This window comes from Penicillium griseofulvum (assembly GCF_001561935.1).
Source record: "Penicillium griseofulvum strain PG3 chromosome Unknown contig_6, whole genome shotgun sequence".
NCBI lineage: Eukaryota > Fungi > Ascomycota > Eurotiomycetes > Eurotiales > Aspergillaceae > Penicillium > Penicillium griseofulvum.
This window is the reverse complement of record NW_024467419.1, coordinates 2,140,596-2,165,064: the sequence shown is the minus strand read 5'-3', so window position 1 is coordinate 2,165,064 and position 24,469 is coordinate 2,140,596. Positions and strand designations below refer to the sequence as shown.

The window sequence follows — 24,469 nt, the reverse complement described above, 5'->3', positions numbered from 1 at the left end:
CGCAAATCAATTCTTAATTGGCAATCATGCTTCACTCTCCTCATCACTTGTCGCCTCGATATTCTGCTTGGAGGGACTTTGATTGTCCGAATGGTCCTGTCCTTGCTCTTTATCACACCGACCTCCCTCTGCCGAGTAGATAGGCCGAGGCAGGGTTTCCCCATTTTCTTTCAGTGCCTGCTCAATCTCAGGTAGAATGGAGACGATGGCAGCGAATTGATCTACCGGCATTGAGATACCCTAAATTGAGAATGAATATTAGCACGGCTTAGGAAAAATATCACCGACCAACTGACCTTTTTTCCTGGCAATTCCTGCCCATCCTTTTCATAGTATTCTCTGACGTTGACCTGAGTTTTCCCACGGAAAGAAGATATGGTCACGCGGCGCATCTTAGATATCTCCCAATAGCGATCTCCATTAGAGTCTATTTTGGGTTCCAATATAGTGTTGACCTTGGCTTTTTTGGGGCGCACGCTGTCAAGACCAGCGCCTGATTCAGAAGAACGTTTCCTGGATGACATGAGAGATGATCTTTAGCTGGTTATGAGGAAAAAGTAAGCAAAGTGGAAAGAAGGTTGTGTCCAAACACGAACGCGAAACGCGGACACGTCATCACGTGAAATCCTAATAGATGTTATCATTTGACATTTGTTACTTCTTAATTTATATATTCCTAAATCAATATGATCTATTCAACATTACAGAGTCAAGACCCTAAGACCTTGTAGTAGAATTGAAAAAACAAATCCTCGAGCGACACTCTCAACCTGGAGACTATCAAAGATCTTCTCTAGCGCTTCTCGACTAGCAGCCGCCCCCATAACACTGGTTAAGGCCTGTGGAATTCCTCGCTGCACAAATAGTTTACGCGCAGTATCCCGTAACCTAACCTTCTCCTCCTCACTGGGTGGAGGGGGCCAGGCTTTGAGTTCCTCTTCTGTCGGAAGTGCGTTCTCACGAAGCTTAACGAGGTAATCCCCGAGGGCGTTGTCTGAAGTGTGGCCTTCTATCATGGATTCTTGCAACAGAGTACGAATGGTTTCCAATGTCGGGCTCCCGGGACGTAGGATATACGATTTGGCAGCATTCAAGAGGGTCCGGCGTATGTTCCACGCAGACGACAACGTGTACAACTCATTGATAACCGCAAAGATCAGCTCTACTGCTATTTGCGTCTCATCAGCTGTGATGGGATTCCCCTGCTTGCGGGTTTGATCCATACTCTGCCCAGTCTCTGATCGGCGATGTGATGAGGTTTGATTAATAGTTTCCGTTGCCTGGATGTCAAGTTCTGCAGTATTATCACTGACATTAAGCGAGGTTTTTGATGGCGAGGTTTCGGTAGTCCATGCACTTTGCTCATTCGCAAGCGACTTTCTGTTACTGTCGGTCGAAGGCGACTTGGAAATTTCACCTCTTTTGGTTTCCAGGGAGTCGCTAGGGTACACCACAGGCGGACCAACATTTTCGTTGATTAACATGTCTCGATCACCAAAGCTAGACCGTGCTTGCGACAAACTGGAGCGACTGGAGTGATCAACTTGGGGTTGATCAGCAGTGACGGCCGGTTTCTTGCCAATGGCGCCGCCTCCGAACACCCCCGTCATTCCTTCAAACACGGCTTTACCGCCCCCTGCCACTCCTTTTGGCGCATTGGTCAATGCACCCAGCACGCCCTTGCCCATGTTTTCAAACGCAGTCTGACTAGGGAAAGAGAATACCGGTTTGTTAGAACCGCTGAGTTCGGCGGATGAACCCGCGTCTTTTTCCAAAAATCGATGCATTCGATCAGTGTCGGCAAGGGACTCGTGCCTCATAGCATCTTGTAAATACCACTCCAGGTCCCGAGCGAGAGCTTGCCGTGTTTTCCCCTTCCAGGTGGGCAGTGTGGGGTGACGCTCTGAGAAACTTGAAATCTGATTCAACCGTGAAACGGTTCCCAACATCTCATGAAGAGACTGGAAGTCCGAGTATTTGCGAAAAACCATCCACCCAGTCGAGCGTGTTGACGCCGGCTCGACCTGCAGTAGATAATCCCACATGGGTCGCGATTTGATCTGGCCCTTTTCATCCCTCGCTCCGTCATCATCTACCAAAACTTGTGCTCCATGAAGAATTAAAGCTGGTCCAGGAGATTCTTCGGATGGTTTTGGGTTTGTAGGTAATTGCATATTGGGCAATGACCCTCGGTCATGCTGACCTTCGTTTTCATGAGTCGTATTTGAAGCCATATCAACCTTTAAGTCGTAAATTTCGTCGATTTGTTCGCTTTGGCGTGGCTGTTCTGATCCTGAGCTATGCGTATCATGGGATGCAATCATGGCGCTTAGACGTTTCACCTCTAGAACAGCTTCTTCTTCTGTAGCCTTTGCCACATAGATAGACTCTCTGTGCGTGGTGGCTTTAACGGGGTCTGTGCTCGGGTCTTCTGAAGACCTGGGAGCACTGACGCCCTGATTCCTTGCACCTTCAACGCCTGCGTCGATAGCATGCATGATTTCAGATTCGCCACCCTGCAGAAGATAGATAATCCATTCATTGATAAATTCAGGACGGGCAAGGCTCGTAACAGTGGACCGCAATACCACTTCTGCAAAAACCTCACGGAGGAAGTCCCGTACAGCCGGACAATTGTAGGTCTTCACGTCCAAAAAGTTTGACAGTATGTCATCCGCAATCATGCCGAGTTTCTTCTTTTGTTGTTTCTCGGACAAGACATTCGCTAGGCTGCTATCTGGAAATTGTTCGAGGTACTGATCCACAGCTTTTTGAGCTTCCGCTGGGGAAGAGCCCGCAGCAGTGAATGCTGCGGCAAGTTCATTCAAGAATACAATGACGATAGATGAGGAGTTGGTGAGAAATTGCAAGAACGTGTCCTCTGTTCGTTTCCGCGAGAGGTGCAAGGAGATCGATGTGATGAAATGGGTGAAAATCCTTCGACAGGAACCAGGGAAGGTTGATTCGGACGGTAAAAGTGGCTCATACCAGTATCTGTGTTTGGAGTAAGCTACTTGTTTCACAGCGGGAGAAGGGACATGGATAAAGGGTACTTACTTGATATAGTCTTTTACAACTGCATCAGTAAGCGTTCTCAGCGCGACAGCGGTGGCTGGTTGGAAGGTGGCATATTCCAAGTCTGCTGAAGACATATCTTCAAGCGTAGTTGTAGAACCATGGTCGCCGCCGTGGATGTCTGAAGCCCGCTTGGGCCAGTCCAAAAGCCTGTTGGAGACTTCCAGCGCAAGTTCTCTTCGCCTGTTTGGCTTTGACGCGTGTGGTGCCCCGTCAGCGTGTTCAATATCCGATCTCTCCCATGACGCGTGTAGGACAACCCCTACAGCCACTCCAATCAGAAGTAGGCCGATTCTCCCTAGGATAATGTAGGTGACAAGTGCAAGAAGCGCAAAGACTCCAAGGAGGGTCTCATTGGACGAGATGGAGAGAAAATTGAGCGTAGCATCGATGAGTTCTTTTGAAATCACTTGATTCGAGATGGGGTGTGTCGGGGGAGTGTGGTCTTTGCCTGTTGGGATGACTTCGGAGTCATCATTGAGGCTATTCATTATGCTGAGATATCCCGGATTTGGAGGGTGTCCAGAGTAATTGTAGTTAACCCTCCATTTCGTATTCAAGATCAAATGTGAGCTTGTAGGTCTGTGACAGTTCTAGAACAATAAGAGCAAGAAGATAAGGGATAGGGAACCCTTGCTTGGCATTGGCCAGTGCGCGCACCTCGTACTCGTAAGCTCGATAGGAAGAAATATTTGAACTTCTTTATTGTATACATTCAAATAGCTAAATTATGTATGTATATATTCTTATAGGTATGTATCCAATCATAATTTCCTTACAAGCATTGAGCTATATAGCAAGGAATCTAAAGCTAACAGAAAGGAGTTGATCTCCGCAATCAGAGTGAATCTAAGCATTCAAAGAGCATGCGCTTCATGCCAGATGTAAAGGATGCGGTTATGTGAGAGGGAAAAGGGAATTCGACAGGGAAATCCCAAAATGGAAGATCATTGTGTTATGTGGATGTACAACATAGCCACATAATCGCTAATCCTTCATAGGTGCTTCCAAATCCATGACATAAACTTCAACCTCATTAAGAAGAAATTTATAGTCTAGGAAAGACTTGGACTCGGCTTTTCAAGCTCACTTGTCAACCTCTCTAAAGGTTGAATGGTGAGAAATAGAGAAGAAAAGAAACACGAAAAAGACCTCAGGAATTTTGTAGGGGAATTTCATATTACCTAATGTTTAGCCGACTGGACGCTAGCCCTCTTTGGGTTACTAAAGCAATTACTTAAGTTCATGAAGTACGCGGGCCTCCAGGGATATGAACTCAGTAGACTAGAGAATGTAGTGTATTTTTGCGTTTCATCTATGTTTTTGTTTATGTCTCTGTCTTCTAGAAAGTATCTGGGAAAGCATGAAGTGATTGACATCCTCATCTCCCCAATAGGTGAGATGACTAGCAATACTAGCTATTAATGAAATATCAAAGGCTCCCCTATATTCCTGTCAATAAGGTTCAATAATGTTGGACCATATAGGATCTTACTCTTGGATACTATAGTCCACACGACCGTTTGCATTCAAGGCACGCACTTTAGCGTCTTCGAATTTCAGCTTCCGGTCTTCGTTAGTGTCGGCATCGGGGTCTAGACTCTCGCCATGATTGATACTCCTGCTCTTTTGGAAACCATTGTAAAGAGTTTCCAGATCGGAATCGATCAATGTCTGATAGTGATCATTGGATCCCTCAGACTCATGCTGAGCCGAGCCTGACTGTGACCGTCTATGGGTTGAATCGTCGCCTGGTTTACCAGGAGTGCGAGCAGCCGTCGAGGTGTCATCGCCATTTAGGCCCAAGCTGCGATTTAACAGACTGCTTGCGACACCCGTGGTAAAATTGGTCCACAGGGAACCCACACTTTGGCCCATGCGGCTACCGAGAATAGATAAACTCTGACCAGAGGTCGTCCAGAGGCTTTTTTTCACCGAAGGTAGAGGCTGGGGTTTCAGTGTTGCCATCGCTGGAGATATCAGAGGCTCAACCCGGTAGCTCACTGGGTCAGAAGGATGGAAGATGTTGTAGAGATCTCGACACTTTGGCATTGAGATGATACCGGAACTGTCGCTGAGCGCATGTCCAGGACCATGCGAGTCCAAGTCGACCTCAACATCCAGAGATTTTTTGCGATTTTGAGGATCCAAGGCAGAGTATCCACCAATCGTCTTACCCTTGAGCATTTGAAAGAGTGCAATGGGGGATCCCAGACAAAAAAACTCTTCGCAGTCAAAATCAAATACACTCGCATCCTTGGGGGTTGAGTCGTCGCTCTCTTGGGCCATTCCTCTGAAGACCCCATTCTGCCCAGTATTGCTTCCCGGCTGGTGACACAAGATGTCAAATAAAATCGCGCTTCCAAGGGAATGGCCGCAGAGACTAACTGACCCCTTGAAAGAAGGATTTTGCTTCCGGTACAGCCGGAGGATTCGATTGCATTCTTGGATAACAATATTGGAGATGTGTTCACAATACCCACTTTGGTATAAAAGTACATCCATAGCCAAATCAGAGATGAGGTTTCGAACAGCAGGTACGCTTTCCAGCGTTATATCGGAGAGGCTGGGATAAGCATCATCCTCGAGAGCATCTGCATCAGTGAGATCCAGTTCCTTTCTGTTCTGTCGAACTCCTCGATAAGGAAAGTCAAGAAGATGGCGCCAGCACCTGGTGAAATTAGCAAAAAGAAATTCTGAGCAAAGGAGTCAAATCTCACACAGGAAGCACTTGAACACGGCAATTCGTATCGTTGTCTGGGAGCGCTGAGTTCAACGCTTGGAGGTCAGGCGAGCCTTTATAAACGGTTTTCAGAGTCTTGCGAAGCACATTAACATCATGTATAAAATTGATGCTTTCCAGTCGTAAACCGAGTCGCTGGCCAATCCCATGGGTAACAAGAACTAGATGGTCAACCTCGCGCTCTCTGTCTGCGCCATCCAGTTCTCTCGACTCTTCCATCTCCTGTTCCTCCTGTCTACGAGCCTGTTCTTCGAGGTCAGCTGGATTTTGCGGCTCACCCGCAAGGGAGGACATTTGGCGTTCTAATGTTGATTTCGGTATACTTTCGTAGCCTTCGAATTCACCAGCTGGTGCTGGCTTGAGAATATCCGCTTTTGCTGCCTTGTCTTTCAAGGCATCATTCAAACCTCTGGAAGGTATTGACTCGCCCAGTGGTTTTTGTTTGGGACCCTTTGCTTCTGGTGGCTCTTTTGGCTTCCTAGGTTCGAAACCTCGAACTAACTTTGTTCCTGGAACACCTCCTAGCTTTTGATACACCGAAGTACTGAAGCGTGACATGAAATCATCATTCATCAGCCAGGCTGTCGTGGAATCTTGATAACCCACTATCCTATTCATGTAAGCGCCAAAAAGACGATACTGCTGAGGTTCCACTGCGGGACCGTTGAAATCACTCCCCATGCCACGGGGAGGAGGGATCTGGTTGGCTGATTGAGCGAATTTAGGATCTGGCTCGTGGGTGTTGATTGGCACGCTTTTGGTCTGGCGAGATTTATCCCGTTCGTTCGTCTGTGGATTCTGTTCCGGTGGCTGGGACCTCCAGGGACACAGTTTGATATAGCCTTCTTCAAGCTGGGTAGCAAGATTTTCTTCACATGGTTTTAGGCTAGACCCATCCTGAATGAACCACGTTCCACGACGAACTTCATATACAGGGCCAATCCAATAGGTAGGACTCAATTCTCGTTGTTCCACGTCGACATTGAAAAGAAAATCCTCATTCACGGGCACTTTAGACAATACAGGTTCGCTGTCGTTTGGCTGGTTTTGTTGGCGGGCATCTTCAATGTCTGAGAGTTTCTGGAATGTCGTTTCAATGGACTGGGAGTCTTTCCCTGGGAATGGTATGAATTTCTTCGGCGATGGCAATGGCTTTTGGTCTGTCTTTTTCTGTCCTAGAATAGATGGTTTCCGCTTGGGCGAGTCCACTGCGTAGAACCACCTGACTTTCAATGGAGGGCAATCGGGGGGATAGCGTCGCATGCTTAATCGATACATGTGGGTCACCGTGTGGTCCTCCCCTTGCGATCGTTGCAGAACATCTGGTTTTTGGTGACCGCCAGGCGGTGTTGGTGTTGAACTCCTTGTACTCCATGGGGTGAGTGTCCCTAAGAACGACTTTTGCTCTGCACCTGCCATGGGGAGGAGGGCCCGCCGAAAGGCAATAAAACGAACCAGCTTGAGTAGCTGTAGGGAGGGTGCAAGGGTAAAGAGAAACAATTAAATCCAAAAGCTATGTCAATAAAGCCAACAGAATGTTGGAGGAAGATCCATAGGTAACTTATGTTTGGAGATCGAAAATGATGTAATCCCGTTGCAATTCCGCCTTGGGACGTTACCGGTATATCAATGTGTTCTTGACATACAGGTGTATATGTATATATATATATATAAATATATATACTGTAATTACAAAGTCACTTCAAGTTATCTCAATATACTTATATATGTTTCATTATAGCCCTGGAGAGTTGATTGCAAGTTGTTAACTAATATATAGTTAACTAACTAGTTACTTACAGCGAATTATATAATGGTGGAAAATCCGACTGGTTAGTAAAGAGGATAATCATTCTAGAAAACAAAAGAACACACATACATACTATGCATATAGATATATAACTACATAATTATATGTATACTTCCATTTATGTACTCCGTATACATGCATACTTAACGTACATATGTACATACATATATAATAATATGCAAAGGTGTCGACGTCATTCCAAGATTCCCAAATACACAGCGTTACATGATACGTCTCCCATACAATAATACCCTTAGTGTCATGTACTCTGTATCGTTAACCAAGTATGTTGTACTTTCATTACGGTGTGGCTCATTCCCCCCACCTCCTCGGCTCGTGTATACCTGGCTGCCTCCCTGCACTGCCCACCTTTAGCACAGATCCAATTTCTTCTTCTCCTTTACCTCTTGACAATTGCTCTGTTCAGTGCGAAAGCACCACTTCCACTTTTTGTCGAAACCCGGTCTTTCCCTGGGTGATCACCCCCACCTATTTTGCCAGGGTTGTGATTCTGACAAGATGAACGTCCTCAAGCTTCAGAAGTACATTTCCTTGTCATTCAATGCAAGTATATGCTGATCATTGTAATTAATATAGGCGTTTTCCGCAGCTTGATCAAGGTGAAATCTTTTCCCTCCAGGATGCATTCAACAGATTGGACGTCGAAGACCGCGGCTACCTTGATGAATCTACCGCTATCAAAGCTGCTCAACAATCAGAGCGCCAGCCGTATGATGTGGTACGAGCAGCTTTGAAAAATGTGGAACTCGATAGCTCCCGGCGCGTGGAACTCGAAGATTATGTTGATGTAATACAATTTCCCCCGCTTCCCGTTCTCACCCCGCTGATATTAACGCCCACGGCAGCTCGTTTCCAAGCTTCGGACAGCACCCACTGAAGGTGCCCGCGCAGCAACTACCCCTGCGGCCGTTATCCAAGGTGCCGGCGCTGGCACTGGAGCATCTCGGCATGTTTCCAAGGGCAGTGTGGGTGGACGAATCCACGTCCAGGGATCTTCTTCCAATGTCACACATACGATCAACGAAGACGAACGAACCGAGTTCACGCGACATATCAATGCCGTCCTGGCGGGCGATGCGGATGTTGGCAACCTCCTACCTTTCCCCACCGATACATTTGAGATGTTTGATAAGTGCAAGGATGGCTTGGTCTTGGCAAAGTTGATCAACGACAGCGTGCCAGACACCATTGATGAGCGTGTTCTAAACAAGGCCGGGAAGAAAATCAAGCAGCTGAATGCTTTCCACATGACCGAGAACAATAACATTGTTATCAACTCTGCCAAGGGTATCGGATGCTCAGTTGTTAACATTGGAAGCGGGGATATCATTGAAGTTCGCGAGCATCTCATCCTTGGTCTCATCTGGCAAATCATCCGCCGTGGCCTTCTTGGAAAGATCGATATCAAACTCCACCCTGAACTTTATAGGCTTTTGGATGAGGATGAGACTCTCGAGCAGTTCCTGCGCTTGCCTCCAGAGCAGATTCTTCTTCGGTGGTTCAACTATCATCTCAAGAATGCCAAGTGGGACAGACGGTATGTATAACTCGGTGGAGAAACCAAGACACGTGGCTAACCGATGTAGGGTGACAAACTTCTCTACCGATGTCAAGGATGGCGAGAACTACACCGTTCTCCTTAACCAATTGGCACCCGATGTTTGCTCGCGTGCCCCACTACAAACTCGGGACTTGCTTGAGCGGGCTGAACAGGTCCTCCAGAACGCTGATTCGCTTGATTGCCGCAAATTCTTGACCCCAACCTCATTGGTTGCCGGAAACCCCAAGCTAAACCTTGCTTTTGTCGCCAATCTGTTCAACACCCACCCAGGACTCGACCCTATCACCGAGGAGGAGAAGCTCGAAGTTGAAGACTTTGACGCTGAGGGCGAGCGAGAGGCCAGAGTATTCACTCTGTGGTTGAATTCGTTGGATGTGCAGCCGGCAGTCAACTCGCTCTTCGACGACCTACGCGATGGCTCTGTTTTATTGCAGGCATATGATAAGGTCATTCCTGGAAGCGTGAACTGGAAGCATGTGAACAAGCCACCGGCGTCTGGCGGTGAATTGATGCGGTTCAAGGCTGTGGAAAACACCAATTATTCGATTGAGCTTGGGAAATATAATGGTTTCTCTCTTGTGGGTGTTCAGGGCGCTGATATCACTGATGGCCAACGAACCCTCACTCTCGGATTGGTGTGGCAGCTGATGCGCCGTGATATCACCAACACACTCTCCGCGCTGGCTCAACGGCTGGGCAAACGCGAAATTACTGATACTGAGATGATCCGCTGGGCCAATGACATGTCTAGCAGTGGCGGCAAGTCTTCCACGATACGCAGCTTCAAAGACAAGTCTATTGGATCTGGAATTTTCCTCCTTGATGTGCTCAATGGCATGAAGAGCAGCTACGTGGATTATGACTTAGTCACGCCCGGTCGGACCGATGAAGAGGCATATGCAAACGCTAAGCTTTCTATCAGTATTGCCAGAAAGATGGGTGCCACCATCTGGTTGGTCCCGGAGGACATTTGTCAAGTTCGGTCTCGTTTGGTCACTACGTTTATTGGTAAGTTCATCCCTTCATCGGTATGGCAAAATCAGCTAACAGATGATAGGTTCCCTTATGGCTACCCACGAGAAGATGTAAGGAATACAGCAATTCATTTTTGTCAATTGTCAGGGCATTGCATACCTCTTTTTTTTCCCCCTTCTCTTCCAATACATGTAAATCTCCCGCTTCTTGGGGCAAACCCAAGTGTGGATTTCAATCAAAGTTTTATTGTTACCATGCTGGATATTTTTATCTCCGTGTGATTAAAGGTACTGGTCAAACCATGCGACTGCTTGCAAAAGGGCAGACTCTTTAGCAAAGCGAATTGTCGGCTTGGTGATATCTGCGCGGACAGCAAACCCATGCTCGACGCCACTGAACAAGTTGATCTGATACGGCTGGCCAGTCTTGGCCAGGATATCCTCGGATTCATGGCGCTTTGAGGCCGGGAAGATATCGGTTTCTATCATCATTTAGTCCAGGCGCTATGACCGGATCGTATAACTTACCAGCTGCAGCAATGGATAGCGGGCCTTGGATTGCTTGTAATTCCTCTGCGTCGATGAAACTTGGGTGAGCCACATAGGCAACATCGCAGAGCCCTGGATGGAGCAGTCGGACGGCGTATTTCCCCTTGCATTTGCCAACTTGGTCAGCATCAATGCATACACGAGACATGAACATACTCCAAAGCAATATCCAATACCACCGACCCGGTCGCAGCCCATGTTGGACTTCATCTCCTCTAGTATAGCCTGGACCACGGGATCTACACGGTTTGGCAGATGACCCGGGGGACCTTTTAGCCATGCCATCAGATCGAAGTTAGCGGGGCGGTTCAGCAGCAGCACTGGATCGCCGTGGAATAGATCTGGCATGACAACTAGATAGCCATTTGCCGCTAGCTGATCCGCAATAAGCTGCGCATTAATGAAGCGGTGACCAATTACATCGGTGAGCAGTAGGATGGCACGATTGCTAGAACGCTCGGGGCTTGGAATATAGACCTCGACTACGATTGTTAGCGAAAACTGTCTATCTCCAGAGCATTGGGAAGTATATACCATCTCCAATTTGTTGGAGGTGACCCTTGGCTTCGCCTTCATGCTTAACGCCGATAGTGCAGCAGGTATCGGGTGAATTGGATGTCATTTTGTTATATTTGATCAAGCGAGAGTTGTATCATGGAAGGTGTATAGGGCATAGGGAGATCTAAGTAGGTAGAAAGGCGGGGTTATATATAACAGAACCGTGCTTTATTCAATCCGGCAAATAGAGTATAAACAATACTGAGATCAATATGAGGAATGGTCATCTATATTTAGTTATATTTAGTTATATTTAGTATATACTTATATATAGGTATGTGTATTGTTTACAGGTCATAGAAAGTGGCACCATTTTCGAGTTGTCATATATCCAATATAACCATAGATACCTAGTGCAATCAAATCAAATGGTCAGATACAAGCTGCATAGCAGACTTGGCCCGGTAAATATGTCTAGCCAAAAGACGATATTTACCAACAAACGGCGACCTCTCATTAGGCGAGCCCGGCTTAGCGCAGCAAGCGGCAGTTGAGACATCTGAAGGATCAGAAGGTAACCTCGGGGACGTCGGAAGATGCACAACATGATCAACTCGTGTACACATGCAGACAAGAGAAAAGTGACAAGACTGGCAGATACACGCGACAAACGGTATTCGGTGATAGAGCCATGATATACATGCCGAAATAAGAAGTTATGAATCCCGCGCGAACTGATCCCATGAAACTGAGTTCTACCAATCTGAATAGAATCCTCGATCTGCAAACATGGTGATCTCAGCTAGAGCATTGAGCTAGGTGAACCTAGCAATGATCTAGGTAGACGAAGAAACGTAGACTTACGACACATTCCCAGATCACGTAGAACGCCAGTAGATACTCCATCATGAATGGAAAAATCAAGTCACCGTGGAGGAAATTCCGGTAGTCTCTGCTGCACGGTCATTCCCTCCTCTTTCATACGCAACGTATCCATCACCACCGGGTATATCCACGATTTGAGAGACTGCGATCATAACCATAATGATACTGAATGTGGCCAGTGTTTTCTCTGCAACATAGAGCCAGCCAATTTTCTTGGTCCATGGGTATTCAAGCTCATAGACCAATGTGGGCAATGACATAAAGTCGCAGATATCTTTCATTGTCAAGTTGTAAGGATAGTGATTGTTGGTCAGCGAGCACCGACCCTTTAATCCCTCGGATAATATCTCGATCTCTTGCTCAAGCAATTCCCCGATGGATTTCACCTGGTTCAGTTTAAATGGCACGCCGGTCTCGATTGTCCTAATAAGAGATGAAGGCTGGTTGGTTCCATGGGATGGAGAATAGGTTTGAAGGTTAGAAGAGCGTCGAGTGAAATCTTTTCTCTTGAAGTTTGTGATCTCAGTGTTGAGTTCCATATTAACTGCAGACGAGTGCCCTGTTTCGGTAGAGACAGCAAGTCCTATTTCTTTGGCTTTGATTTGGTCAAGACTCGCTTTCAGCATATTTCATTTGTGGTATATTTCCGATACCGTCCTCATTAGCTCCTCCTCATTGAAGAACAAAATTGACATACAGTAGCCATTGTAAGCTGCATAGCTGTGTTGCTTCATCAACATAGCCAAGCAATGCAGCACGATAACGACCGCGTGTGTCCACGGTAAATCGCGATGATATGTCCACCATATGACGACTCCAAGATATGTAGTTTGTCAAATCTGCAGATTTCAGTAAGGTAACGGGATTGGGGGCGAATCTTTGAGACTGACATTCTGAATGAGCCAACCGAGACCATTCCAGCGAATGTATCCCTTGAGTACTACGCGTTGTAGTATCAGACAGAACCCCGTGGACCAATATAGGAGCAAGTCAGTCAGCCCGATGACCATGACATCTTTATCTAACATGAGACGGATGATTTCGTTCTTGCCCCATATGCTGCCATAGGTTCTCTAATTGTTGGCAGCAAGTCTGAACAGCATCAGGGTCAACCCCATCCAGAAGAGAACAAAAAATCAATGGAACTGGGGGACAGTAGTTCCCAAATTTTGAAAGTACTCAGTTGTTGGGTGAATTTCAGTTCTTGAAAACCTGAATTTCCGTTTCTCACCCGATGAGATATTGTGTCTGAGAATCTCCCGTAAAAGCTCTGTATCCTCTGCATTGAGCAAGTGTTGTCCCCCAGTCTCGAGCTTCACAGAATCAGTAGATTCTGATTTTGAGTCCATGATCCTGTCAATTGTACAGGGTTTAGTAGAAAAGACTGTGTGTTCCTCTTGGCACGGTAAAATGACGTGTGGATTTGGAGTATTCCAATGTAAACAAAGAGAAAGGTCAAGTTAAAGAAAATAAAAGTAGAGATCGTTTATAATTGTGTGTGTGTGTGTATATATATATATTATATTTATACCAAGCTAGATAGAAATTCTTGTGTCACCTGAATTTGTGCTTCTCCGCCTTACCTCGCTGCCCCCCTGGAGCTTTGGTCTCTTTCTCTTCTTGTCATTTTCATATACCTTGGTTATTCGAACAATTAATACTCAAACAACTCAAGTTGGGGAAACCTCTGAAATTCAACCTGAACCCAATGCGATTGTGACTGCGACTGCTGCGAATGCGACTGCGAATGCGAACCACAATTCCACCGAGGTAGAGATGGGAGGGACGCAGGATACAAGTCAACCCGAACCTGAAGCGCAAGAAGATTCGACCCTTCCAGATGTACAGGAGCTAGAGCTACCCACACCCGCAAAGAAGAACCCGGGCTTTAACTTCCTTGAGTGAGCATTCTATTCCCAAACTTTTTGCTACACAATTCTTCAAATGGCGCCTTCCATTATCCTAATCGGTACTCGCCAGCTCACAACCACTCATAGCTTCTTGACTTCACCTATCGTTGAGATTATCGTTGGGAAAGGCGACGATGAAACTGTTATGACAGCTCATCAATCTCTCCTGATGGAGGCACCACTACTAGCCGAATTTGTTAAAAACTTCGAAGCGTCAGGTCCGGTGAGTTCATTCGTGTATACCCAATCCACGCATATATATGATATATTTGTTAAACTCATTTGTCAATAGCGACGCATCAACCTACCGGACGAGGACGTCGATGCCTTCGGTTGCTTCCTCCAGTTCCAGTACACGCGTGATTACACTGTCATTCAAACCGAAACATCTGGGGAGACAGCTGAAGACAAAAGCGGTGACGAGTTGCTGCGCCATGCGCGCATCTACACGCTTGCAGAGAAGCTGGGCCTGCCAACCCTCCAGCGCATTGCCCATGGGAAGATCCATAAGGTCAAGAGCTCACCTGACGCAGAGCTTTCATACGCCCGTTACGTATACACCCATACACCAACAACAGACACTACCATCCGGAAGCCTGTGGCGACTTACTGGGCGAATCAAAGTCACTTGCTGCGCCAGGAGGTTGGGGACGACTTCAAGAAGCTGTGCATTGAAGTTCCAGAGTTCTCCTTTGATGTCCTGACTATCATTTTGGATCGCAAACTGAAGAACGGATCGGATGAGATCAAGGGAAGTGCGCGCAAGCGTAGAAGAGACATCTAGTTTATTACCAGCTGTACAATCACATATCTAAGCATTAACGATGGGTTATCATAATTTGATATGAATGCGTTTGAGCGGTCCCAGGGCAAAGTCTTGTTAATGGCCGTAGAGTGACTGATTTTTATAAAGCCAGGCTCTCCACCTCCTCAATGACTTTCGGGGCCGTGGTCAGATTCTCAAAACCATCCTTGGTGATGTGGATGTTGTCTTCGATGCGCACTCCTCCCACACTCCAATACCGCTCCAAGACCTCGGTATCGATGTATTTACCGGTCTCGGGGGCCTTTAAGACGGGATCGATGATGAAGCGACAGAAATAGATCTAGTAAATAATAAGGATTGGGCGTTGAAAAAGAGGGGTCTCGAGGAGTACTCACACCAGGCTCAACGGTGACCACGGAGCCAGCAGGTAAGTTAGCGCGAACACGCAGATAGCGGAACATGGTATCCTTGTCCTCATAATTGGGGTTACCGCCGGTATCATGGGTGTCCATTCCCAGGTAATGACCGAGACCATGGGGGAAGAAGGCCACACTGACACGCTTTTCGAACAATTCCTCCTCGGATCCGCGCAGGATACCCAGCTTCAACAAGCCGCGGATAGCAATGCGATGTGCTAGTGCGTGGACGTCATCCCAACACACGCCTTCCTTGAGCATGGCAATACATTCTGTCTGCATTTGGAGTACAATCTCGTAAATTTGACGGGTCTCAGGGGCAAACTTTCCATTCAGAGGAATAACACGCGTGATATCGGCGCAGTACGTCTGGTATTCACCGCCAGCATCAATGAGGACATTATTCTTTCGCTGCTTAGTGACGGGGTCGACCAGGTCGGCATCGTTTCTAACATAGTGAAGAGTAGCACCTCCTTCACCTCCAGCAACGATGGGGTGGTAGGACTGCTCGCGACATCCATTGGCAATACAAGTGCCGATAATGGCAGCCTCAATCTCACGCTCGTTAGTCGCAGTCTTGGCGGCCTGGATAGCAGCGATGTGTGCCTTGGTTGAGATATCGTTTGCCTTTCGCAAAAGCGCAATCTCGTACGCATCCTTGACGACACGAGTATCCTCGATGGCAGTCTTCAGGCTGGCAATGTTTGTTTCAGCGAAGCCCTGGAAGTTCGTATCATTTGACACCTGTTCAGCCATTGCAAAAGCAGCAGTTTGTCCATTGTGGTTCGAGGCGATCGACGCCAAAGTTGGATTCACATCGGTTGTGAATAAAACGTGGTCCACATCGTAGAGTTTAAGAGCCTCTTCAGGAGACAGTGGAAGACCAGACCAAATGACTGACTCAGGGTCGATTGGTGGAATGAACAGAGTCAATTCATCCTTGATGGCATCGTATACCACGGCGGCATTGGGCAAAAGACATCCAGTGAGATAGAAGAAAGGACGACGCTGCCTATATCGGGTTAATATCAATCTAAATCCTCTAGAAATGGGGCCTTACCTAAATGGCATATCCTCATCGCTATCCTCGATCAATCGAGTTTTTTGAGCCTCAAGGTAGATAACTCCGGCCCCGCCATGCCGAGCCTTAAGGGACTCAGCGACACGACGAGCATGGGCCTTAGCCGGATACTTGGCGGAAAGGATTGTATCCACAGTAGTCATGTTGAGTGAATTATTTGAGAAAAGAGAGGAAAAGAAAGAGGGAAAAGAAAAGAAAAGAGAGAATATTTCGCAGGTTACATTGCGGGGCTTTGGTAAAGCGGTTATTGCCGCAGATAAAAACACGGACATGTACAACATATAAATACAACATACAACATTATATTAATTCGCATTTCGGATTCAAATATCTCTAACTCTCTGAAGCAGAGACATCTTCAAATTCCATCTTCCATTGGTCCACTTCCGCAAACTTTTTGACTGCCGCACGCAACTCATCGCTCACATAACGAGTGGCCTCTGTTTGTATAGATTCGGAATCAGTGACATCGGACTCCGGTGGTGATGACAATAGAGAAGATGATGGCGATGAAAGCATTTCGTTCTCTTTGTCACCACTCGCTTGACGTGAATACGTAGCTTCTTTTGGTACCGACTTATTATTTTTTTTCTCTTTAATCTTCTTCGGCTTTAGATTGCGGGTGTTGGTTAATGGCTTGGGTTTGTTTTTCCCTGCTCGCCGCCCGGATGATCTTTGTGATGGGTAGTTCAACTCATCCTCGCCACTAGATGCGGCATCATGCTGATCACTTTCGTCGCTGTAGTAGTCATTGGTCGTGCGGAGTCTGCGCCGGCGACGTGGTAAAAGCTTGTCTTGCAGGTTTGCTGTCGATAGATGACTGGGGGCATTGGAATTTTTCTTCTGAACAGGTCGCGGTGTGGAATCACCAGGTGGAGCGGAGCCAGCAGGGCTGCTGGCTGGTGGTAACATAGTCTGGCTCAGTATTTCTGGGAATCGTTGGGATTGTGATGTCGCCTCGACTCTTTCAACCTCCACATCCTGATCTTCAAGATCCTCGTCTTCAGATTCAACATCATCTTCAGCAACTTGTTGGTCTTCAATCTCATGTCGAGATGCGTCGCGTTGGTTCGGTGTCGCAGTTGGAGTATCTTCTACCATATCAATAGGCGACTGTGGTACTTGAATCTCTTGGGTCATGCGCCTGCGCTTGCGCGTACCGTCGGATAGCGGTGATTTGGAAGGTGACGGGGATGGTGACTTGTCGGTTGGCTTAATAAGTAGTGACTTTCCCCGAGAGAGATTCAGTGGTGTTGATTCATCATTGGGGCTAAGCCCACCAAGGAAGTCATCATCATCAAGGTCGGAAGAGCCATCGTCGGCTTGCATCATCTGCAGAATGCTTTGCTGTCGCGGTCGCCGCCTGAAGTTGCTCAAAACGGAATTATCGAATCCAGGCGTTCCGGGAATGCGGGAACCTGTGTCACCTTTGCGTCCGGCGAATGATAGCGTAGAAGAATAACCGCGCGATCTTGTAGGGGGTCGACTCCCAGTTCCAGGTCGACTGCCGGTGCCCGGCCGGTCCCCCATGGGCGAAGATTCAATTAATTGTTCATGACTTTTGGTCAAGGGCGTTTGACTGCGTAGTGCCTGTCTAGGATCCAAGGCTGAGCCGGGTTCAAGCTGCGAAGGCGATTTGGCGACATTGCAGTCAATTTGTTGCGTTGACTCTTCTGTCGTGGGTTTGGGCTGACTTTTTCCCACTGTACGACTTCGTTTGGGGGCAGGACGAGGCATGATTGAACAAATTGATTTCGAATCAACAGAATATGCTAAGCCAGAATAGTTGCGCAGCTACAAATGTGAAAGAAGATCGACGCGTTTGTTTGGGACGCGTGCACGTGGACCACATGTGACATGCTCGATAGCTACAATCTACAACTGACATTTTACACCTCATATATTTCGTACATATAGTGCAATCGAAATATATTTATATCTACTAGCTTGTGCATTCATTGTGCTATTCTTGGTCTCACATTTTCACATCCAACATCATAGTCGGTTATATGCTCAACCCGCCACGGACTCACTCCCGTATCGAGTTAGGCGGCCAACTATTATTATACAAGCACAAGGGCAACACACTCAAGCGGATTTCGATTAGAAGCCGATCTTACATTATACATTAATGCCCGTGCCCCCGGATTCTCCGAATCATTCCTTGGATATCCCTTTTGTCTCTATTCTTCAAGTATGGTCTGATGCCCGTCATGCCGACCACCCCCTCGGTTTGGAGTGGAAAGCAACGTTAGATACAACTCCGCACAATCTCAGCTTTGAATTATGACTTTTCCCCCAGAAAAAGAGATGATAGACCCCATGGGGGACTATGCAGTTAGCGACACATCCATCGGCAAGAAAAAGCGCTCGAATACAGAGGCTGCTGAATACCCCAGAAGACGGGCAACAATAGCTGTAAGCGCCTCTGGCACATTCGAGCAAGGCAGATTTGACTTTGATTCAGTGCCAGATATGCCGGCTACGCAAGACCCGATGCAATGGGGCTCGTCCCAAGTGTCAACTCTGCTCCGATTTGAATGCGGAATGTGTCTATCGAGAACCCGGTATCAAACTAGACGCCGGTGACAAGCTCATTCTAGATCATTTGGCCAGAATTGAAAGTTTGCTACATTCAAATTTACCAAACCAAGGGTCACATTTAGCCCTCTCCGCTACCTCCCCGGCCACCAGCAACGATACAAACCTCGGTAGCGATGATCCATTAACGAAAACATCATCCAGCGGATTGCCAGTGCATGGAAGATTGTCTGCTGTTGGACTCGGTTCTTGGGTTAACCCACCTGCCAGTCTAAGCATCTCTACAATGCCCAAAATGCATACTACTCCTGCTCTTCATCTCCTCCAGTGGCCCCTAATTCGGGATTTGGTCTCTGGGGTCTATGATCCGCAGCACCTTCTTCAATTGGAGATGGCCCGCGAACCATTGCGGCTGACTCCGAATTCAGGATTTGATTTGACAAATGCATCCACGTATGCCCAGGCGTTTTTCAACTATGGAAATGTTTGGTATGCCTGTGTGAACCCCTATACATGGAATCGATATTATCAATCAGCTCTTGCGCAAGGATTTCAAGAAGGGCCCATGAGTTGCCTTGTTCTTCTGGTCTTGGCCCTAGGAAGCGCCAGCCATAGTGGTAGTATCTCGTTTGTGTCACCAGATCGTGAACCGCCAGGACTTCCTTATTTTGCCGCTGCATGGAGCTTCCTACCGTCGGTCATGATGAGAAATACTGTGGTCGCGGCGCAGTGCATGGTCATGGCCTCTGCCTACCTATTCTATCTAGTGCGACCCCTGGAAGCCTGGACCTTGCTATCCAGCGTGAGCATGAAATTGCAGTTGTTGTTTGGCAGTCCAAATCGAATTCCGACTCAGTGGAGGGAGCTGAGTGTGAGGGTATACTGGAACGCCTTATTGTTTGAAAGCGATCTTCTCGCAGAATTAGATCTCCCCCATTCTGGCATTGTCAACTTTGAAGAAATTGTGGATTTGCCAGGAGGCTTTGAGGAAGAAGATGAGGATGACGGGGAGGAGGAAGATGGGGATCATAATGAGGGCGAAGAACGCCGAACAGCCAGGAAATATCAGGGCTCATCGCGGCCGGCTGACTCTCAGCTGGCTGTTCGGCGTGACGAACTCTGGTACTTCCTGGCGGAGATTGCTCTACGAAGACTACTCAATCGTGTCAGCCATATCATTTATCAGAAAGACAGCACCCACACTCTCGCATCGTTGGGTCCGATTGTCTCTGAGCTCGACTTTCAGCTATCTCAGTGGTACGACAGTCTTCCGCGGTCCGTTCAATTTCCTTTGACTCAAAAGCCTATTGCCAATCCGGTTCAAACGGTGCTGAGGCTTCGCTACAATGCATGCCGTACCATTATATATCGTCCATACATCTTGGCTGTTTTTGAAAATGAACAGGCTGGAGCGGACCCAGGGGTGAAAGAGTGTTGCCGACGATGCTTGGATGCTACACTCCGTCAGTTGGAGCATGTAACGAGCCACCGCGAAGGCCATCTTCCATACCTGTGGCAGGGTGCCCTGTCAATGGTATCACAGACATTGCTGATAATGGGCGCCACAATGTCTCCTACCCTATCCATCCTGCTCCCTCCCGTTCCACAGATAGATGGGATCATTGCGGGAGTTGTCAACGAGGTAGAGAGGTATGCACACTTAGCACCTAGCCTGAAATTGTCAGCCGAGATTATCCGAGATGCAGAGAGACGACGACAGATTTGTCTTCGATCGGCCAATATGTGCCTTTGAACTGCACGATTCTGAGGGAATCTGCGTTAGGCCCCAACCCATTGTTGATAAAGATATTTGCATATAGGAATAAGAACAAGTACTAAAAGCAGGTTGAAGGTGTGTGATATGCATTAGAGCGTGTCGTTAGGGCTTGCACTGAGGCAAGATCACCAAAATAAACAGGTTATATGAGCAAGAAACAAATAGCGTTAAGTACAATCCCATGTCATGACAATTATGTTCTTAAATCATCAAATATCTCACGGGTTAAAATCATGGTATCTCAAAAGACGTGGGGAGATCAAATATGGACATTAGAGATATCAAAAGACGCAGGAAGACTCTAGGCCTCCACTGGCTTTGAGAAGGTTGGAGGAGGGGGAAGGGAGAAAGGGGAAGAGGGAAGGGTAATTATCGTATGGCCTCATATACTTCCTAGACCAACACCCACTCGCTACCTCGCTTGATGAACTTGTCAAGCATCAAGCCCACATCAGCCAGTGCGAACCGACAAATGTAAAAGCCAAAGAATTCAGCAGCGTGTCGTGTGCTGAGTTCCAGACCAACGTGGGTTTTAGACGAATGTTTGAGTCCAGGATCCTCAACCTGCTGAGCAATTTGTTCTGGTGAAATTAGAATGGTGACAAAATCATATAGACGAGAAAAGTCTTACCTAGCACTTGTGCAGCGTCGAAAAGCCGCGCCAACGCCCCCATGTAGTTCGCGTTGGGCCCAGAAAATTCTAGCTGGGTTACATTGCGCTTCGCAGGTGTTCCGTGTACAGATGTCATCGGGACGGAGTTGAGAATTAGATTGTCCTTGTTACTTTCTCGAGCACTCGGCACCGGAGTGGTGGTCCCAAGCCCGGAAGTCTTTGCGCGTAGTCTTTTCCATGTCAGGTATGACTTGTTCGGCGCAACTTCCGGTTGAACAGGTTCGTCCAGCGTGGAAGCGGTCTTGAACAATGGCATTGATGCTTGGACACCGACATCATTACCCAATTTCTTAGCCAAGAGAACCTGAACTTGGTCGAGTACAGTATCGAACGATTGCATCTCTTCCAAAACCGCATCTGCATCATATGTATCGACCTGGGCCAATTTGAGCAAAGCGGCGGTCAGAAGATCGCAATTGGACACTTTCTCTTCGAGGGCCTTTAGCTTAACATTTTTCACACGCCAGACATCTCGAGGAATAAAGAGCTTTTCTGATAGATAGCCACCGTGAGGATGTGCGAGTGTCTGGTAGAGACATCTCATTAGCCAAAATGGACGGAGAAGGAAAGACTCTGGACATGGCTCTAGAGGAAGCGGGGCATTGGCCACCAAGGAATTTGGACGTCCAAGAGCTGTGGGTGAGTGTATGTTGCTACTAAATAGGTTTAATCCACCACTTGGCAGTCCATTTTGGAAGTTAAAGTTGGCCAGGGTTGGTGTAGGTAAAACAGGAACGCCACTAGTCGCGCCCCTTTGAGTGTCAGGAAATGCACCGCTCCACGGGGTGCTTGGGGATTCCGGGCACATATCAGGGATCTGAATCGGAACGGAGGCGTTCCGAGCTCGGAAAGGCTTTGTATGGGAGTGCATTTTGTTCAATCCATCTGGAGCCGAGGGTACTTTGCCCATGGGCCGCGCTGACAGTGGCAGTGGTGGCAGTTCATTCTCATCGTCTTCATGGGTACGAGCTTTCGAGAGGCTGGTGTGGTCCGTGAAAGAGCCCACCGACGGGTTACGTTGTGTCGGGTGCAAAGTGGAGCGGGCCCCATGGGCAGAAGGTTCGTCTTTCGGCAATGGTGGCGGGCGGTTTGCCAGTGGGGTTGCAAAGTTTTCCAAGGCCGTTGATGCATTAGAATTAGCGCGAGCGGAGCGGGTATTGGTCTCGATTTTAAGCTCGCGAGTCTGACTGGATAGTCTTCGGGCTCGCACTCCTGGACCTGTAGAAGAGGCGAGTGAGCCGATAGAACCAGCGCGGTTTGATATCGAGGCCCGTTTTGAAGGAGCCGGGAAGTCGGATGACGCTGGCAGGGGCGGCAAAGCCGAGGATGGAGGAGAAGATGGCATGGTATATGGTTCAAGCCTTAGGTCTAGTGGCAACACATCATCTTCTGCAAGCGTAGACAGCGCACCCCCAGTGCTTGCAATATTGGAAGTTGCGGAGCTTTCCCAAGTCCTCCCGGACATGTTGCTGGAATCTGATTCGCGAGGGAGCGCCGACTTGGACTGAATGCCGAACTCGAAATCGTCCATCACGTAACCCTTGGTCATCTCTTCCAGCAAACGCTCCTCTTCCTCTGCTTCATCGTCTAGATATTCCGAAGTACGGGCAATAATGGGGTCATCCCCGAAAGTTGTCTGTTCCTGGATCCGGCGCATTTCACGATCGCGATTCATTGCCTCTGCTTCCTGTTCTGCCTCGCGCACTCTTTGTTTCGCTAGTTGTATGTTCCTGCGCGCGTTTGAAACAATAGCATCGCTTTCCTCTTCTCTGTGCTCCGGCACCGGCTCTAGACCTTCATCATATGCAGCTTCCACCGCCGCATCGAGAGCTGCATCAAACTCAGCCTCGGTATCATTACTGAGGCGACGACTGGTTCGACGACGAAGGTACACTGATGACGCCTTGGAGTTTGCCGATGAGGGTGACGAAGCACCCGATTCATCAATTGTGTCCAACCACGAAGTGGATTCATTGGTGTCCTCCTGACTTGCTGTCGGCAATGTCATAGGTCGGGGTTGATCTTCCAAGGCAGAGGGCTTCAAGGATTGCCGCCGAGGGGGAACAGCTTCCAGAGAAAAGCCCTTTGCTTCTTCTAGTGGGATCTGGTGGAACCCAAAGCTGGAATGAGGCGAGCTCTGCTGGCTCTCAATATGGGATCCGTCATTTGTGGAATGAAGCAATTCTCCATATGACTCTTGGCTCAAAGGCCGATCTGGAAGAGCTTTGTCGTCGCTCTCCTGGAGAGGAAAGTCCATACGATGAAGTTCCGTGACCCGAAGCATATATGTGTCTCGAATTTCTTGAAGTTTGAGTTTCTCTTCGTCTCCCCCATTGCTACGGAGCATGACAAGCTGTAGCAAGTTACAAGCATCGGTGTAAGCTTCCATGGCACCCTCGAAATTGGCAGCGTTATCCAGAAGCACTGCCGTATTTGCTTTCTGAAGTGCCTTTGACAGCATCACCTTTTGTGTCTGTCCATGCTGTATGGCAGCCGGGTCTCCTTCCCCGTCATTTAAAGAGACAGACCCTCCACTCGTCCGAGTAACTGGAATATCTGTTTGGTGGCTATGCGTTGAGGGCTGAAAAAGATGGCTCGAGGCCGCAAATGAGAGCTCGTGGTGTTGTGTTGAATCATTGTTAAATATGGCAGACTTGTCCAATTCCGGCAGATCGAGCATCGGCAACCCATTCAGCCCCGGCGCACGTTGGGGGCTGTGGCTCCCCCGTCCACGGTTGTAACCTGACATTGACATTTTCGAGCTCCCTCGACGATGATGACCAATATACTCTGAGGGACTTTTGCTAGAGGCCGTCGACTGGGACCAGCGATTTAAACTGCCCAGCCCTTCCTTGATAGGGCTGGTTGGTCCGAGACTGTCCGGGGACAGGTTTGCCACATTCTCTGTAAGCACACCGAGGCCAGTGGGCGTGATCGCACCTGGCGGTTTTACCATTCGAGCCCGAGAATTAGGTCGTGACGAGCGAGAGGAAGGTCGATTGGGGGGTGGCCCGGACGGCGGTTCAGACGCAAAGGGGCCCGAAGGACGTCTGAGATAGGATGAATTGGGATCATCATCCACCGATGTATAGTGAATCATTTCGTAAATTCCCCAAGTTTAGCGAATTTAAATGTCGGAAATAGGTAATGTATCGAGTCCGAAATTGTGTACCCTAGAGGTACTACGCG

The 24,469-nt window shown here is 47.9% G+C and overlaps 10 protein-coding genes across 10 annotated transcripts; 3 read left to right on the top strand and 7 right to left on the bottom strand.

The window, feature by feature from the left end:
* Positions 1 to 24: 24 nt before the first annotated feature.
* Positions 25 to 3,566, bottom strand: PGRI_078760 (uncharacterized protein; the record flags this gene model as incomplete). Its single annotated transcript, XM_040795590.1, has 4 exons — positions 25 to 240; positions 297 to 493; positions 764 to 2,994; positions 3,058 to 3,566. 4 exons carry the CDS (start codon positions 3,564 to 3,566, stop codon positions 25 to 27), a joined length of 3,153 nt encoding a protein of 1,050 aa, XP_040653267.1.
* A 1,000-nt stretch (positions 3,567 to 4,566) lies between these two features.
* On the bottom strand, positions 4,567 to 7,237 carry PGRI_078750 (DDHD family phospholipase; the record flags this gene model as incomplete). The annotated part of the gene is made up of 2 exons (XM_040795589.1): positions 4,567 to 5,746; positions 5,796 to 7,237. The coding sequence occupies 2 exons, from the start codon at positions 7,235 to 7,237 to the stop codon at positions 4,567 to 4,569; spliced, it is 2,622 nt and encodes an 873-aa protein (XP_040653266.1).
* A 910-nt stretch (positions 7,238 to 8,147) lies between these two features.
* On the top strand, positions 8,148 to 10,299 carry sac6 (fimbrin; the record flags this gene model as incomplete). Its single annotated transcript, XM_040795588.1, has 5 exons — positions 8,148 to 8,170; positions 8,226 to 8,436; positions 8,495 to 9,186; positions 9,236 to 10,218; positions 10,268 to 10,299. 5 exons carry the CDS (start codon positions 8,148 to 8,150, stop codon positions 10,297 to 10,299), a joined length of 1,941 nt encoding a protein of 646 aa, XP_040653265.1.
* Positions 10,300 to 10,466: 167 nt separating this feature from the next.
* On the bottom strand, positions 10,467 to 11,355 carry PGRI_078730 (Dienelactone hydrolase; the record flags this gene model as incomplete). The annotated part of the gene is made up of 4 exons (XM_040795587.1): positions 10,467 to 10,666; positions 10,713 to 10,836; positions 10,890 to 11,215; positions 11,268 to 11,355. 4 exons carry the CDS (start codon positions 11,353 to 11,355, stop codon positions 10,467 to 10,469), a joined length of 738 nt encoding a protein of 245 aa, XP_040653264.1.
* A 796-nt stretch (positions 11,356 to 12,151) lies between these two features.
* Positions 12,152 to 12,742, bottom strand: PGRI_078720 (uncharacterized protein; the record flags this gene model as incomplete). Its single annotated transcript, XM_040795586.1, has 1 exon — positions 12,152 to 12,742. The coding sequence occupies one exon, from the start codon at positions 12,740 to 12,742 to the stop codon at positions 12,152 to 12,154; it is 591 nt and encodes a 196-aa protein (XP_040653263.1).
* Positions 12,743 to 14,060: 1,318 nt separating this feature from the next.
* Positions 14,061 to 14,810, top strand: PGRI_078710 (uncharacterized protein; the record flags this gene model as incomplete). Its single annotated transcript, XM_040795585.1, has 2 exons — positions 14,061 to 14,249; positions 14,319 to 14,810. The coding sequence occupies 2 exons, from the start codon at positions 14,061 to 14,063 to the stop codon at positions 14,808 to 14,810; spliced, it is 681 nt and encodes a 226-aa protein (XP_040653262.1).
* Positions 14,811 to 14,931: 121 nt separating this feature from the next.
* On the bottom strand, positions 14,932 to 16,432 carry PGRI_078700 (aminopeptidase P family protein; the record flags this gene model as incomplete). The annotated part of the gene is made up of 3 exons (XM_040795584.1): positions 14,932 to 15,132; positions 15,188 to 16,220; positions 16,269 to 16,432. The coding sequence occupies 3 exons, from the start codon at positions 16,430 to 16,432 to the stop codon at positions 14,932 to 14,934; spliced, it is 1,398 nt and encodes a 465-aa protein (XP_040653261.1).
* Positions 16,433 to 16,622: 190 nt separating this feature from the next.
* PGRI_078690 (uncharacterized protein) lies at positions 16,623 to 18,026 on the bottom strand (the record flags this gene model as incomplete). The annotated part of the gene is made up of 1 exon (XM_040795583.1): positions 16,623 to 18,026. The coding sequence occupies one exon, from the start codon at positions 18,024 to 18,026 to the stop codon at positions 16,623 to 16,625; it is 1,404 nt and encodes a 467-aa protein (XP_040653260.1).
* A 1,099-nt stretch (positions 18,027 to 19,125) lies between these two features.
* Positions 19,126 to 20,583, top strand: PGRI_078680 (fungal specific transcription factor domain-containing protein; the record flags this gene model as incomplete). Its single annotated transcript, XM_040795582.1, has 1 exon — positions 19,126 to 20,583. The coding sequence occupies one exon, from the start codon at positions 19,126 to 19,128 to the stop codon at positions 20,581 to 20,583; it is 1,458 nt and encodes a 485-aa protein (XP_040653259.1).
* A 417-nt stretch (positions 20,584 to 21,000) lies between these two features.
* Positions 21,001 to 24,380, bottom strand: PGRI_078670 (uncharacterized protein; the record flags this gene model as incomplete). The annotated part of the gene is made up of 2 exons (XM_040795581.1): positions 21,001 to 21,188; positions 21,239 to 24,380. The coding sequence occupies 2 exons, from the start codon at positions 24,378 to 24,380 to the stop codon at positions 21,001 to 21,003; spliced, it is 3,330 nt and encodes a 1,109-aa protein (XP_040653258.1).
* Positions 24,381 to 24,469: the final 89 nt, after the last annotated feature.